This window comes from Molossus molossus, unplaced genomic scaffold (assembly GCF_014108415.1).
Source record: "Molossus molossus isolate mMolMol1 unplaced genomic scaffold, mMolMol1.p scaffold_m16_p_24, whole genome shotgun sequence".
Classification (NCBI taxonomy): Eukaryota; Metazoa; Chordata; class Mammalia; order Chiroptera; family Molossidae; genus Molossus; species Molossus molossus.
Window position 1 is genome coordinate 129,522 of NW_023425360.1, and position 15,188 is coordinate 144,709.

Sequence of the window (15,188 nt, forward strand, 5' to 3'; positions counted from 1 at the left end):
GCCTACATCCTCCACTCTGCCCGTCCCCTTTCATGATTGAAAACCGGACACTCAGAAGCTTCGAAAGACTTGTCCCCGGTCCCCAGGCTGTCACAGGACACTGAGGGTTGGCTTCTTGCCCACCTCTCAGGCCCTCCAGGGCCACTGGACACGGGGGGCCCCTCCCTGGGCCATGGGGCTCCCTGCACTGTGCCCAGCCCCCAGCCAGCTCCTCACACAGCTCTGCCTGTCCCATGAGGAGGAGGAGGACACGCTGCCCTTCCAACAGGCACAGCCCACTGGCCACTCCCATCAAACCCACACAAGAGGCCTTTCTCCTGAAAGCCACATTCTGGTGAGGGGTCAAGCAGCCAGTTCCTGGCCAGTGCAGGGCCTGCCAAGGGCTCGTCTCCAATGAGCAGCTGTGAGCCATGCGAAACGAGGGGTGACAGGCTGGGCGTCCGGGGGGCCCTGCTGGCGCTGCCTGCGGGTTCTGAATGTCCGCAGCTCGGGTCTCACATTTCTGTACTTACGACGGGAGACCCAAGTGCTCTCCCAACAGTGCAATGCGAAGGAGGAAGGAAGGGAAGTGGGGGTCACGTACACCTCACCCTAAGTCTGGTAGACATGCAACAGGCCCAGGCAGAGGGTGCAACCCCGTCTGCCAAGGCCCCACGCGCTTCCCTAGGGGGTTCTGTCACATTACAACCGTAACTGGCCGACCGTCCTGGCCCAGAGCTGCGTCTCCCGGACAGACCGAGAGGGCCTGGAGGGCAGCCAGCGGCCAGGATGGAGCGAGCAGACACATGGTCCATTGAGCACGTTCACGAGCTCTGCCGGCTGGAGGGTCGAGGCCGGCACGGGGTGCCATGAGGGAGAGCCGTTTCGGCCCACAAGACCAACCGCCTGCTCCTCCAGCGCCCGCCCAGTCAGAAGCACGTCTAAGGGAAGTGGCCGGCTCATGCACGAGGCCGCTGCTCAACAGGGACGGGCTGCCTCTCAACGCTGCGGCGCCCCCGCAGCTGACAGGGCGCCCGGTGTTCCTGACACATGCTCTTGGCACCCGTCTGGGGAAGGAAGGGGCGAGGCCAGAGCTCAAGTTGCGAAGTCTCCGTCCCAGGGCCTGAGATGACACCCTCTCTGCATCTACAGGAACAGGAGCCGGCTGTGTCCCTCGCCCGCCCCTGTGTGTCCCGGTCTCCTGGCACCCGGCCGAGCACAGGGACAGGTGGGCGCAGCTACCCTGGAAGCCCGGGGCCGCCTGTCAACCCCAAGGCCACAGGCGCGGTCTGCCAGTGTGCACGGCGATGAAGCTGGACAATGTGTACAGACAGCTGCACCTCACCGAGGCCAAGTCTTTCTGCCCAGGAATTCTCGTTTGTCTCTTCCTTTTCTTGTCAGAGACGAGCTGTCCTCAACAGAGGACAAAAACAGGTGTCTAGACATCTAAATGCACTGAGACGGCCAAGAGAGCGAGTCTCTGTAGCAGGAACACAGTGGTTGGCTGATTCCTCTCGCAGAACAGGTCCTGCTACCGAACTCCGGCCAAGGGCGGCAGCCGGATGGCCAGGCAAGTGCACCTCGGCCCTGACAAGTCTCATGACACCTGAAGCCCAGGCCCAGGCCTGGAGGCCAGTGACCTCTAAGGATCATCCCAGACACATACCCGGGGGAGCAGGGACCCTGGGCTGCCCCAGGCTGCATCCGGGGCAGAGCTCTGGCCAGTATGGGGGCGGACCCTCCTGTGGAAGCAGCAGCAGCGTGGCCTCCTGGGGGGAGGGAGCCAAGGCCAGAGGCGGAAGCCAGATGCCAGGAAATCAGTCTTTGGAGATCCAGGGGTCCCAGGAAATCAAGGCATGCGTAGTGCCCGCATGTCCCTCCAGGGAACTTGAGCCAGACATGCTGCTCTCTGCTTCCTTTGGGCGAGGCTGTGAGCTGGGCACCAGCACCGGGAGGCAAAGGGGGTTCAGGGCCCTCATCCAGCGCCCTCTGCTACCTTTCACACCGAAGCGGGTCCCAATTCCCGCAGACACAAGGAGGCAGGACTGCCTAACAGACTCTGCTTTGTCAGGATTAGACGCCACCGCTGTGATGTGCCCCCCCCCCCCCGCCATGATTATGTCCGAGAAGGAGCCGGAGCACGGCTGTGGGTGATGCAGACTGAGCACATCACCTGTGAGGGGCTCCGTTCTGGGTTCTTGTTCATTTGCGTTATCTGTGGCCTGTCCAGTACAGGCTGGTCACAGACAGTCCTGCATAATGTATCGAGAGACAAAACTTAAAATACTTTTTCTGAAGAAAGAACGAAGAGTCATCACAGAGAGTGCGAACCCCAGGCCTTTCCCCAGCGGTGATCCTGGCATCCTGACCCGAGTTCTGCCTGAACAGAGACTCACGCTCTCAGCACGCACGTGTGATCCCAGAATGACCCTGACCAGGGCGGGCGACGGGGCTCTCAGGGCAGAGAGCTGGGCAGGTGCACATTTAACCTGCCCGAAGGTGCGGTGGGCCGGGACCTTCCCTGCAGGAGAGCTGGGGCTGAGCTTCCTCCCTCAGAGCACAGTGAGCAGCGGGAGTCGCGGGGCGACCCCAGCAGCAGAGGGAGCGGCAGGCACTCCACAGAGCACTTACGGCCCCCAGCACCGGTCTGTGACAATTTCGTTTAACCTCAGAACGTAGCAGTAGTGCAGTCTCTTTGTAGTCCATTCACTGCTCTCACAGCGAAATACAGGGTCTCTCAGATTTCCCGGCTTTCACGTCTCTGCTGTGAGTACAGTTGGAGAAGGTTCCAATTAAGGTCACTGCCGCCCCGGGACTCACGCAGGCACTTCCCGGGCTCTCCTCGCAGCAGCCCCCACACTCTGGCTCGCGGCGCTTTGGGTTCTGGGTTGCCACTCAGAGAGAACTACTTGACGTGAGGTCCCCCTTTCTCCTGCTCCTGCGGCCCTTGGTGCTGCGTGGAGACGCCCTCCCTGCCTCCTCGACAGGAACCGAGGGTCATGGTCAATGTGTCCAGCTTGAGAGGCGGGGCTCTGGGAAGGGGAGCTGGCGGTGGACACAAAGGGCCTGGTGGCCTGGCTGTGACCTCCCATATCTGACAGGGTATGCTCACCCCCTACGTGAGCTGGAAGGGCCCAGAGCCCAGCCGACTCTTTTTTTTTTTTTAGTTTTTTTTTTTTTTTTTTTTTATCTTATCCTCACCCGAGGACATTTTACCATTTTTTGTTCAGGTAGAGTGGGAGGGAGAGGAACAGAGAGAGAGAGAGAAACATCGACGTGAAGGGACACATCGAGTGGCTGCCACCCGCACGACCGACCAGGGCCGGGGACAAACTGCAGCCGAGGTACATGCCCTTAGCGGGAACCGAACCCGGGTCTCTCAGGACCGCAGGCTGACGCTCTAACCGCTGAGCCAAACCAGCCAGGGCGAGCCCAGCCGACTCTTAACACGCGGGGCAGCGAGTCACCCAGGGTCACAGCTATGAGCAGGGAAGGGCCCAGCCACCATGGCGGCTGCACCAGTGACCATTCCATACCAGTCGGCACATGACCCGTGGGATCTTGTAGACATCTCCTTTCTCTGGGATTACGGTCGATCTCCGTGATGTATTAAGAAGGTCTGTCCACGACCAAGGCATAGAGCAGGCCAGAGGCAGCACCTGGTCAGGAGCTCATGTCATTTTCCTGTGCGTCTCCAGCCCCGCCGCAGATTTCCCGGGCACACCCGCCCTCAGCCTTTTGCTGAGGACTGGGCGGCTCCCCATGTGTCTTCTGCTGCTCTGCCCAGTCCTGGGATGGAGCTGGCGGGGACGGTTCCGCCAGGTCCCTGGGCTGACAGAGCCCTGGCCGGTGCTCTCAACCTGCCAGAGCAGCTCAGTGGACCCCCCACTTGCTGTCGCACCACTGAGATGCAGCTGTGGCCAGCCTCCAACCTCACGGATTCATTGTTGGATTCTACGACCATGTCACACCAGAACTTTCGGAGTCGAGAATGGCCAAGGCTGGCAGAAGAAGAGGGCTTCTCTGTACAACCCTGTGCTTCGGGGCTCTGCGTGACTCCGGGGCATCGCTTGGTGCCCAGCAGCTGTGAGGACAGGACGAGAAGGGGCAGCAGCGGCCTCCCCAGCACCCCACAAGTCCAGCCCTGCACTGTCCCCCCTCCTCCACATAAGCACTGGACCCAGGTCACAGTGCTGAGAGGTTGGCCAAGCCTGCTCACTCAGAGCCTATGCTCTCGTCCTCTAGCCATGACCCTCAGTGCTGTCAAAGGCAAGTTCAAATCCCAGCCGCAGATGGCCCAGGCGGTCAGTCAGTCTGGGCGCTGCAAGCTTGGCCACGCGTCTGCACGCAGGAGGGTCTGTGGGACTTCCCTTCTGGGCAGGTGCACAAGGACCCTGGCCATGCTGGTCCCGGGGTGCGGGCTCCCGCCAGGTCTCAGGGCAGAGTGCGAGCCCTCACCTCTCGCTGGCCTGTGCAGCGCAGAGGCATTGGAGGGAGCCCGCGGCCTTCCAGCTGGTCCTGTGCTGGGAAAGTCACCAAAGAGACGAGGGAAGAGGGTCTTTCATCAGGCTCTGTGACACGGCTGACTTTACTACAATCAGCCAAAGTTGCTAACTGGCAAATTTCTCCATCCTAACACCAGCCAGGCCGCTCACCTGAAGTCTTAAAATAAATGTGTAAGCAGAAGCTATTTTTAATTAGGCAATTTACTGCATTACTTTGGGGAAGAAACTCACATTTTTCTTTGGTGCTATAATAGTGAGAGTAACTCCCAAATGGTTCTGTCGTTGAACCTGTGGGCCCTTCCGCAGACATGATGTTTGACATGAACGGGACGGGATGTGTGCACACGGAGAGAAGACAGCAGTGCCTGTGTGCCGGCACCAGGGCGCCACCCACGCTCACGGTGAGAGCAGCACGGCCTGCCGCTGGCCCCACTGAGCCCATGGCAACTCCCTGCAGCGTGCACAGAGCTGGCGGTTCACCTAACGGTTCACCAGGATGCTCCACCTTTGAGAGCAAAAAGGTGCAGGAGGAATGTCTGAGCAGGCCCCGGCTGCCCGACAGTAGAGCGCTGGTGACGGGGAGCGGCCCTGCGTGCGTGGGTGACAGGGAGGGGCCGTGCGTGCGTGCAGTGACGGGGTGATGGGCAGGGGCCGTGTGTGCGTCTGCAGGGCAACGGCTGGGGCGAGAACAGACATTGTAGGGACAGTTCATTGATGAATGTTTGGGTTTTCTTACTAAATTACCAAATTACAAAGATCTGGAAAATGCCCGTCACGGTCAGAGCCTCCGGTCCAGCTCCCTGGCTGCCTGCAGCAGCCTGCAGAAGCCCCTGGCCGGCAGAGCCGCCGTGCAGGATGGGCTCATGGTGGGCCCTTCCCTGCCTCTCTCCTGAGATCCGCCGACAGCTGCGAGCCCAGGGTCTTCCCACGGGAGCCCGCCAGCCGCTGCCTGGCGTGAACGTGCGGAGCGCTCATCCCCGCGTGGCAGTGCGCAGGCAGGGCCACCATTTGTCACTGCAGCTAATTTAATTATCAGGCCACATTTAATCGTCCAATATAAAATGTAAATGAGCGAAGGGCTCACGCTACATGCTAAGTGGATTCATTATAATAATTAAACGGGAAGAAACAAAGGGTCCTGACAGTGCCATCGAGTAGAAGCACGCTTTTGATTTAAGTGAGTGTTTTCATCAGAAACTGCTGCCCCGAGGAGAGGGGACTGTCCCACACGCAGGGGCCTTCTGCCCCCCAGGGCTGTCTGGTGGTCTCCCTGGGCATCAGGAACTCCACCCTGCCAGTTAAGACTGAACGGGGGCTGACCCTGTGCAGCACGGGCCGCGCAGGAGCCCAGGGCGCCCAGTCCTGTCAGTGGGGCCGCGTAGGAGCCCAGGGCGCCCGGTCCGTGGGGCCACTCTGTTTCCACACAGGAAACAGGCTCTCCTATGGACAGACTGCAGAGACGAGACTGCTGGCAAACGCACAGAAACGCCACACACGCCGAGTGCTGCACTCTCTCTAAAATCCCTCTTTTCTAGAGTGCGTAGCTGGACCCTCACTTGTACAGAGACAGGCGAGGCGGGCCTGTCTGTCCACCCGCAGCGCCAGGGACCCAACCAGGCTCGTGCAGGGGGAGGTGCAGCCGCCCGGGACTGAGTCTGCACTCATTGCACGCCCCCACAAACACTCGCGAATTGCTGGGTTTGGGGGAGCACACAGAGTTCAGTGAGACAAGGTTTTAGAAGGAGAATGAACCATCAGCTTTTCAGTTATGGAAAACTCCCCAGCTCTCCTGGGACACGAGCAGCGACCCCTCAGCAAGCTTCAGGCTACTCCCGCTCTCGCTCTTCAATGCAGTCCAGAGGGCGGGTGAGTCCGCGGTGGCTCCAGAGGGCATCACAGGACCAGGCACCTGCCATCTCACCCGCCTGCGCTCACCCCTCTCTTAACAGGGCAGCCGAGAGGCATCTGGCCTGTAAGAACGAGGGCCACAGGCGGGCAGGACCTGGAGCACGGCAGTACCTGAACACCCATGGGGTGCGAGTCCCTGGGAGACCAGAATGCTGGCCCGTCTGTGGTGCCAGCCACAGCCTTTAAAACATCAGAGCTCACGGCGGAGACGGTCCTGTACCCACTGTTTAAAGCCTCTTTTGCTGTGGTGAGGATATGCAACACGGACCTCACCATTCTCAGCACGGTCAAGCCTACGATTCAGTAATCTTGGAACAGTCACAACACTGTGCCCCCATCACCGCCACTTCCAGACCATCTGCCTCTCAGTTTTGTTGCAGTGCTCAGGCCTGGAAGGGAGCACGACTTCGGAGACCACACAGCTAGTGACGGAGCTGGGGTTGGAGCCTGGGCCTCTGTCTCGTCATACACACACTCACCGTCCCCAGGGTCTCTGAGCCATGGGCCAGGCACAGCGTGCCCCGGAAGCTCCCAGTCAGCACGGGCTTGCAGAATGGCAGCTTCTCCAGGTCTGGGCACACAGGCACTGCCGGCTATGCCCCTCCCGCCCGGGTGCACTTCAGGGTCTACCAGGAGATGGGGCTGTGGCACATCCGATCGACGTGGCCACAAGAAAGGACTGCACAGCTGGGCTGTGAAAGACCGGGGTCGAGTCCTGGTCTCAGTGTCCTTCTGTCCTCAGGGCTGCGTCACCCCTCGGTCCCGACTGCGCAGCTGTCCACAGGCACACGGACGCCTGCACTCACGCCCACTGAAAGGAGGGAGACAGCGGACGGGAGAACATCCCAGACCTCGGGTTATCTCAGAAGCAGATCTCCATGAGGTGTGGCGTCTCAGCCCAGCAACTGCCTCAGGGCAGAACTGGCTTCTCTGCCCTCCCCCAGTCAGAAGTGCTGTCAGCTTAGTCTTCAGTCCTCTGGCTTTTTTCTCCTCTCTGATTTCTTCCTCACAGTGAGCTCAGCTCTCAACAACGACCCCAACTCCACCTGGCCAGCACAGGGCCGTCTCCTCGCGCTGTTCATGTGCTCGTGTTCTGTCCCCACATGCCCACCTGTTCCATAGCCACAGGTCGGCTGTCACAGGCACTTGCAAACACCAGCACCCCATCCCACTTCTCGTCCTCTCTGGCGAGCTCAGCGCTCAGGGTGAAAAGCCTTTCGCTACAGGACGGGTCCGTCTAGGACCCAGCGTCGGCAGAAAACTGAAAGCCCACACAGGTCAAGCTCAGCAGATCATCACTGGAGTTGTCTGCGCGCAGCTGGAACCTGTCCTCGTGCTGGCCGCAGTGAAGGAACCTCACGTGCAGGGGCGTCTGCGGCCTGGGGGCAGCCTCACCACTGCTCAGCACCATGCACAGACCCTGTGCTGCCCGTGGAGTGTCCGCCACACCAGCAGAAGGAAGGTTTCCTCCTCGCCCAGCAACAAGCCAGCCAATGGGAACCTCGCAGCTCCGCATGGAGAAGCATCGCCACCTGAGCTCTTGGTCTCCAGTGGGCTTTTCTTCAAAGCACACCTCCCGCCTCCGCCCGTTTCCCTGTGAAATGACCTTCCTCGCATCTGTCTGCTCAACTCACCTGTGGTGTTTGCTACAGCACGCTTACCCAGAACTGCACTTCTCTGCTGACAGAACAACCAGCAGTTTCACATACTGACCCCTCGCCTCTTCACAACTGCGTCCCGGTGACACGGAGCCAGCTGCACCAGGAAGCTGCTTGGTCAGCCACAGGCCAGCCAAACGTTAGAAGTGACATTCACAAAGAACGATTTCGACAAAAGGCCGTGTGAAGCTGGACGTGAGTGCGTATGCGGTGCGACCTCAGCTGCGTCGACATTCGCAGAGGGGTGGCGGGTGGGTGGAAAGTGTGACCTTCCAGGTGTAAGATGAAAAACGATTTCCAGGCCGGTGTGGCTCAGTGGACTGGGCGCTGTCCTATGGACTGAGCGGTCCCGGTGCGACTCCCAGTCAAGGCACGTACCCGGGTTACAGGCGCAATCCCCCATGAGGGGCGTGCAGGAGGCAGCTGATCGATGTTTTTCTCTCTCTCCCTCTCTAAAAAATGAAAGTCAGTAACAGTATTTAAAGAAAGATAGATAAATGAGCATGCCGGTGATTACTATTTGATGTTCTTTATGCCATAACTCTAGTTCAAAGAAAGTGAAACACAGAACTTCATGACTCTCTCACACAGTAACACAGACCCTACTTCTTACAGCAGCAGAGCCCAATGTACGCATGAAATTCTGCTCAAAAACCAAATAGTCAAAAGAATTAAAAACAACACTGCTCTGGTGACTGAGGGGGAGAGCTCCAGGCCCCCTTCCCAGGCGCCCCCCCACCCCCGGCAGCCTCCACGTCAGGCTGAGGCCTGGGCTGGGAGCGTCATAAAGCACCCGACTGGACTTCCTGCAAAGTGACCACAGCAGAAAGACGCACTCTGCCCTCAGAAGGACACCTGCACGGACACATGGGGTCCACGTGCGGGGAGCAGATGCTGGGTGGCTCGAGAACCTCACTCAAGTGTCTCACTTCCACAGCTGCACGAGCAGGCTGGTGCCGACCGAGTGCCGACCCAGTCTCTGGGAGAAGTCAGGGACTCGAGAACCGTACCTCACGCTCTCAGCGCTGGCAGCCAGGCTCAGGAACCCCCGGCCTCTTACCTGGTTATCGGGGTGGTTGACAGTGAAGTAACCCACGCAGACGATGACCTCGTGGAGCAGGCTTTCGCAGGAGACCTGGCTGCAGTGGCCCAGGAGGGAGCTGGCGATGTGCCGGAACGCAAGGGACAGGCCCTCGGCCCCTAGGACGGACTGGAAGAGGAGGAGCCATGAGAACCCCGCAGGGGCAGGGACCCCACGCACAGTGTGACACCCCCTCCCCCCGCCTGCTCCCAGGTTCCAGAGCGCAGCACTTCAGGGCTCACTGTGCTAACACATGAGTACGCTAATCACAAAGCTTAACCTGAAAAGGACAGTAAATGGAGCATAGCAGACCCAATTTTTTTTCCTTCATTGTGCAAATAATCTCACTGTGAAAAAAATGAGAAAAATATCAAAATACTAAAGATCACCTGTAAATCTACCATTTAGCTGACTTCCAATACTTTTTTTCCTCTAGAGAAGAAAATGTTTTCTTGTACACAGGGATACACATACAGTTCTAATTATTTACTTCTGTTCAAATAGGAAGGAAACAGAAATAACCAGCTCCGATTCAGATACACACACATCTGTAAACCCACGGCTCACCCACCTGTCCCCCCAACAAACCACGACCCCAGCTCTGGGCTCCCAGGCCCTTTCTGCAGATAGGCGCAGGCGGTGGGCAGTGGGCACGCGGTGGGCAGTGGGCACGCGGGAGGAGCTTCTATTTAATAAACACGACAGACGGGACAGGAGGGCAGACGACGGGAGCTCGCAGCGCGGGGGAACACGGCTGGGGGCAGAGGGCAGCGCTGGAAACCCCTGTCTCAAATGAGGGCTCGAGGGCTCAGCTGGCTGGAGAGGTCAGAGGAGTGGCGGCTTGAGTTTCAGGGACACACTGCCTGGCGGGGGGCGGAGCGCAGTCCTTCTTGTGGAAACAGAACCACTGCTGACCCGTCCCCCGTCCCAGCGTCACGGCCCGAGACAAAGGTTTCCGGGCCCTGGAGAGACTTCAGCAGGCCTTTGCTCCTTTAAATCAAGCAGTGACACCTTCTCAGCTCAGCCCTTATTTAATTAGTGACGTCCAGCATGCTGTGACCCAGCACCCTCTGTTTAACCTTCACTGATAAGAGTAGGTCAAGGGGCACGAAAGTGTGGATATAAAAATTAAACCAATTTTTCAGGGAACCTATATTTCCTTTTTAGCCAGAATTAATGGTCTTGTCAGTACACTGATTTGTTTCTTGAGACCACGTTCAATTGTGAAAATGTCAGACTACGCAATATACAGCATCCGGGCTCTCGGGCCAGCTGTGCCGACATGAATCCCGTGTTGCTGAGGATCCCGCGCCGACAGCCTCTCAATGCTCAGGGCTGGGGCCAGCTGGGAGAGTCACGGCCGGAGTCCCGATGACCATCCCTCAGCCAGGCACACAGCACCTTGCGAGCCGTCAGGGCCTACTCTGCTGGCAGCTCGGCCCCTGATGTCATTCCATGCGACCCTCCGACTGGGGAGTTAGATGTTTCTGCCCCCTCTTCTCAGGTGAGAATCTGAGCCTTAAGGGCTCAGGTGAGCTGTCTGAGGCTGTCCGACCCGGCGCTGACGGCTCAGGGCCAGGGCTGGCAGCGTCCAGGTCCTGCTGTGCTGGGCCTGCCTCCTCCTGGGCACCGAGGCGGACACCATCCGGGCTGACTGTGCAGCAGGTCAGATCTGCAGTCCCGGACCCTGCCAGCCCTCCTATGTGGTCTCCCGGCTCCTCTGAGGTCGGCCCCACGCGGCACCACCGTCCCCCTGTCCGTCACAGGCAGTTCCGAGAATGCCCACACTGGATGTGCCCATTGCTCGGAGGACTAGAAGACCAGTGCCTCTGGCCCCAGCTGTCGTGAACACGGCGCTTTTCTCCCCCACATCCCCACTGCTCTCCAGTGCTCTGATCTGTGTCCATGCACTTGAGTTCTGCCTGCGGGGCAATGCCCACATCAGGGCGTTCTGTGCGGACTGATGTTCTGCTTTAGCTTAGCAGACAGCTGTGGTGGGAGAGGACGACATCTGTGACAGTCCCTGCACCGAGACATGGGCCTCTGTCTTCCAGAAGGCTTAGGATGAACAACCACGAGGGAGGGCATGATGGCTAGGTAACCACCTGATGGCCGGGCCAGGTCCCAAAGAGCCATGCGCGTCTGTACGCCTGTCTTAGAACACCTGCTTTCCGGACCCTTCCTCTCAGGACACTCCACTTGGAACCCAGAGCCACGATGCTCTGAGAAGCCGTGTCACACAGGAAGCTGTATGTCGAGTCTCTGGCCAACAGACCGCAGTGAACCCAGCTCGGAGTCACCCAGGGATCAAGCTTGCACATGAAGGGGCCTCCACGAAACTCCAGCTCCTGCCCTGGAGTCCACCGCCCCGTCCACACTCCCATCGCTCAGGCCCCTCAGCAGAAGCCGCTGTTTATCCCACTAAAAGTTTGTTTGTTTTTTCTAAACATGCAAAAGAAACGGCAACAATCAGGTAACTGTTGGCAGATGCACCCAAGGCCTTGATGCTAGAAGTACGGGCACCTGGGTCCCCACAGGCTGAGGGGCCAAGAGAGAACACACACTGGGCCTGGGCACCAACAGGGTGGCAGCCAGGCCAACGACCCGTAGGCCTCCCGACCATCAGCGGTTGGGGGAAAGGCACCTGGGAACAGCACGGGGAGAGGAGACACTGACAGCAAAGGTGACTGAAAGAGACCAGAGTCAGAGCACAGGAAGAAAGGCAGGAGGAAGGGCGACGAGAACAGCGGAGCTGCCCGGAGGACAGCGGCGGTGCAGAGGCTGCTGGGAACCAGGCTGGATGGCACTCGGCACACGGGGGCACCTCGGGAACCATTAGTCACCTGGGGCTCCCCGCCGATTCTGGCAAAAGAGGCCCAAGCAGGGCCTACATTTTGGGCCGGACATGGCAAAGAGCTAGCGAGGAGAAATCTTGGTGTTTATCTTACTTTGGCACAAGGGCTCTGGAAGTAAGCTTTCGGTTTTTCTAGTATTACTGGCCATTGTGCCCGAAGGCCACTCAGTCAGCTGGTGGGGCTTGGTGCGCCCGTGGGGCAGGCTGCACGCACCCAGAGCTCCGGAGGCGGGGTCTGCAGCCCTGGCGCTTAGAGGAACGACCGATGTGGTCACCAAGCTCATCTGTGGGGGGCACACCAAGGCCGTTAATCCTCGCTACAGGACCCGTGAAACAAGAAGCTAAGGGACAGCTCTTAGGTATTTGCTTTTCCTAATGCCTGGTGACAAAGGAAGTCACCCCAGTTGGAGCAAAGTGGTGGAGAGACTGCTGGTCTCTGCACTCCGAGGACATGAAACTGGTGTTTCCTGGTTTCCAGACTGTTTCCAGGCAGCACAAACACAATGGGCTTGGTCTTCATAAACCACGGATGCTACGCTCCGTCCAGGGAGGACCCTCGAGCGGAGGAGCCCGTCTGTGCGGGGCTATAACCTCAGAATGGCCTGTACTGCGTGGTTACCACCTATGGCTGCTGCCATTGCTCTGAAAACGGAGAAGCACTGACCCCCGAGGAAGAGATTCCAGTTCTCCTGGTGGATAAGCGAACTCTGCCAAGTGAAAGGGTGCCGAATCTGATGGTACAACAAATCTGCCAATTTCCTGTGGTGACACCAAGACAGGAAGACCAGGACGGCACATCTGTCACTGGCTACAAAACAGAAGTCTCTCTCAGAATGGCAAGACCACTTTCCACACATTTGTATCTCCATAACCTCTCCCTCTAGCAAAGCAATCCATCTACATTATGGGTCCATCATCTGCCAAGCGTACTCCTTTTTTAATGAAATCACTTGACAGTTAATAAACTGAAAGAGAAAGTCTACTCCTTGGGGCTTGCTCTGTTCTAAAGCCTCAGTGTTTTTGAAAATTAAATTTCCTACATTAAAAAAAAACTGTTTCTAAGTTGATAGTCTGATGTTCTAGCATAAAGCAATTTTTCTTTCTTTAGCTATAAAACTTTACAGGGGTTTGCACATTTAACTACACAGGCCCTGCACACTGGACACAATCAATTAAATCATCCATAGGAAGTCTTATCAATCAAAACAATTTATCTAATTCTGGTTCTGTGTATATAAAAACACCATTACTTTCCTTAATATTAAAAGTTGATGGGCCCTGGCCGGTTTGGCTCAGCGGTTAGAGCGTCAGCCTGCGGTCCTGAGAGACCCGGGTTCGGTTCCCGCTAAGGGCACATACCTCGGTTGCAGTTTGTCCCCGGCCCTGGTTGGGTCGTGTGGGTGGCAACCACTCAACGTGTCCCTTTCACGTCGATGTTTCTCTCTCTCTCTCTCTCTCCCTCCCACACTCTATCTGAACAAAAAATAGAAAAAATGTCCTCGGGTGAGGATAAAAAAAAAAAAAAAAAGTTGATGGGATGATCACACCCTCATCTAAAGAAATCGAGACAGAGGCTTGTACGTGGCAGAGACAGAATCAGAGCAGCAACCTACTCAGCCACATGCAGGCCCTCAGCTCCCCGTCTGTGAAATGGGTGCACAAGGACCTGCAGGACAGTCACGAGAATTCACGGAAATACACAGGGAGAGCATCCAACACAGCTCCCGGGGGACAGTTTGATCAACGGCACATACACATCCCCATCGCAGTCCCCTCCTCACGCCCAGCCTGGGGACCCTCACATGGCGTCCGCCCTGAGGCGTGAAGGCGTGGATGGCCAACACCGACATCAGCCTGTGCTCTTACCTGGAAAGCGGGCAGGTCGAGAGCTGCAAAGCTGTTGAAGAAACGCAGACTCTGGATGGCCACCTGCACGGTGTTCTGGGAGTAGGTCTCCTTGGGGCTGGCAGTGGTGGGGTCCGAGACACCGCCGTGGAGGAGCACGCAGTAGAGCATGTGCAGAACTCCAGCGAGGTCCGTGGCCTGAAGCGCAGCTGTCAGTCCCGTGGGGTCCTGGCGGTTATTGTCAAACACGCTGTACGACCTGACAAAGAAACATTCGAGTGTAAATCTGTTCCAAGGCTGTTGGCGCGTGCACAGGTCACGTGGAACGAGACAGGCAGACTGTCAACAGCACACAGCTGAGCTGTGGGAGAAGGGAACAGCCCCTCAAGGCCCGAGTGCTGCTGAGGACACAGCCCGGGCGGCCCTACTTGGCTTCGATGGCAGGTCTGCAGGAACAGAGTCCACGAGCACTGCCGGGATGCGGAGCCCACAGACAACAGTTTCCTTTCTGGACACAGAGGGAATCTGAGGGGAGGCAGCTGCCAGGAAAGCACGAGGCTTCAAAGCCCCAGTGGCGGGGCCCTGTGGCAGGGAGACACTGTAGCTCCGGGCAGCCCGCCATCAGGGAGCTCTAGCGGGAGGGAGCAGACCCCTGGAACAAGCAACTGCGGCATGAACCGCAGATGACCAGGAGGTCCGCTGAGCAGCCATGGGCAGCACCAAGGGTGAGCCAGCAGGTGGGACATGAACTCCTGGGGTCCACCATGCAGCCCCAGGGTTAGATGGCCACCTCATCCCGAACGCAGGGCACAGGAAGCAGCTGCTGACCAAGGACCTGCAGTGCCATACAAGTGGCACCCACCCTCACTCACCTGTGCTTCCTGGAAGCCGCACCCCGCTTGCTCCCCAAGGAACCACCTCTGCCATCTCCTAGCCAGCGGGCTCCAGGTGTGGAGGCCCCCGGTACTCTGCACAGTTCAGCCCCCTGCCTGCGCCACGGGGTTCAGGGACACCACGGTCACAGTTGAAGCCAAAGGATGGAAGGAGAGCCTTCTGCTGAAATACTTAGAAGCCCTTGTGTTCTCCCCGAGTCTGAGCCTGACGGTGGGGACTACAGCTGTGCCAGCACCCAGCCCTGCACTGCACTCAGGCCTCTGGGTGCAGCTCCGAGGGCCGGTCCCTTCCTTCGCGGGACAAGGCATTTTCTCAGGGCGGAGGTACCAGGCCCTGCTTGGGATCTTAACCTGCTCTGATCTGCGAGTGTGCGCAGAGGGGTCTTCCTGTTCTGGGCACGAAGGGTCCCTGTCCGCTCCCTACCAGCGCACAGGCTCCCCCACTTCCCTTCCCTGGTGCTGTCC

The 15,188-nt window shown here is 58.3% G+C and overlaps 1 protein-coding gene across 3 annotated transcripts in view; it reads right to left on the reverse strand.

Annotated features, from left to right (window-relative positions):
- SCAPER (S-phase cyclin A associated protein in the ER) overlaps positions 1 to 15,188 on the reverse strand; it is a 178,058-nt gene that overhangs the window by 9,318 nt on the left and 153,552 nt on the right. For all 3 annotated transcript variants that reach the window (XM_036277975.1, XM_036277973.1, XM_036277976.1), the window contains 2 exons: positions 13,852 to 14,089; positions 9,111 to 9,260 (listed from right to left, as the gene is read on the reverse strand). In XM_036277975.1, coding sequence (XP_036133868.1) covers positions 9,111 to 9,260; positions 13,852 to 14,089 — 388 coding nt within the window. The remainder of the gene's footprint in view (positions 1 to 9,110; positions 9,261 to 13,851; positions 14,090 to 15,188) is intronic.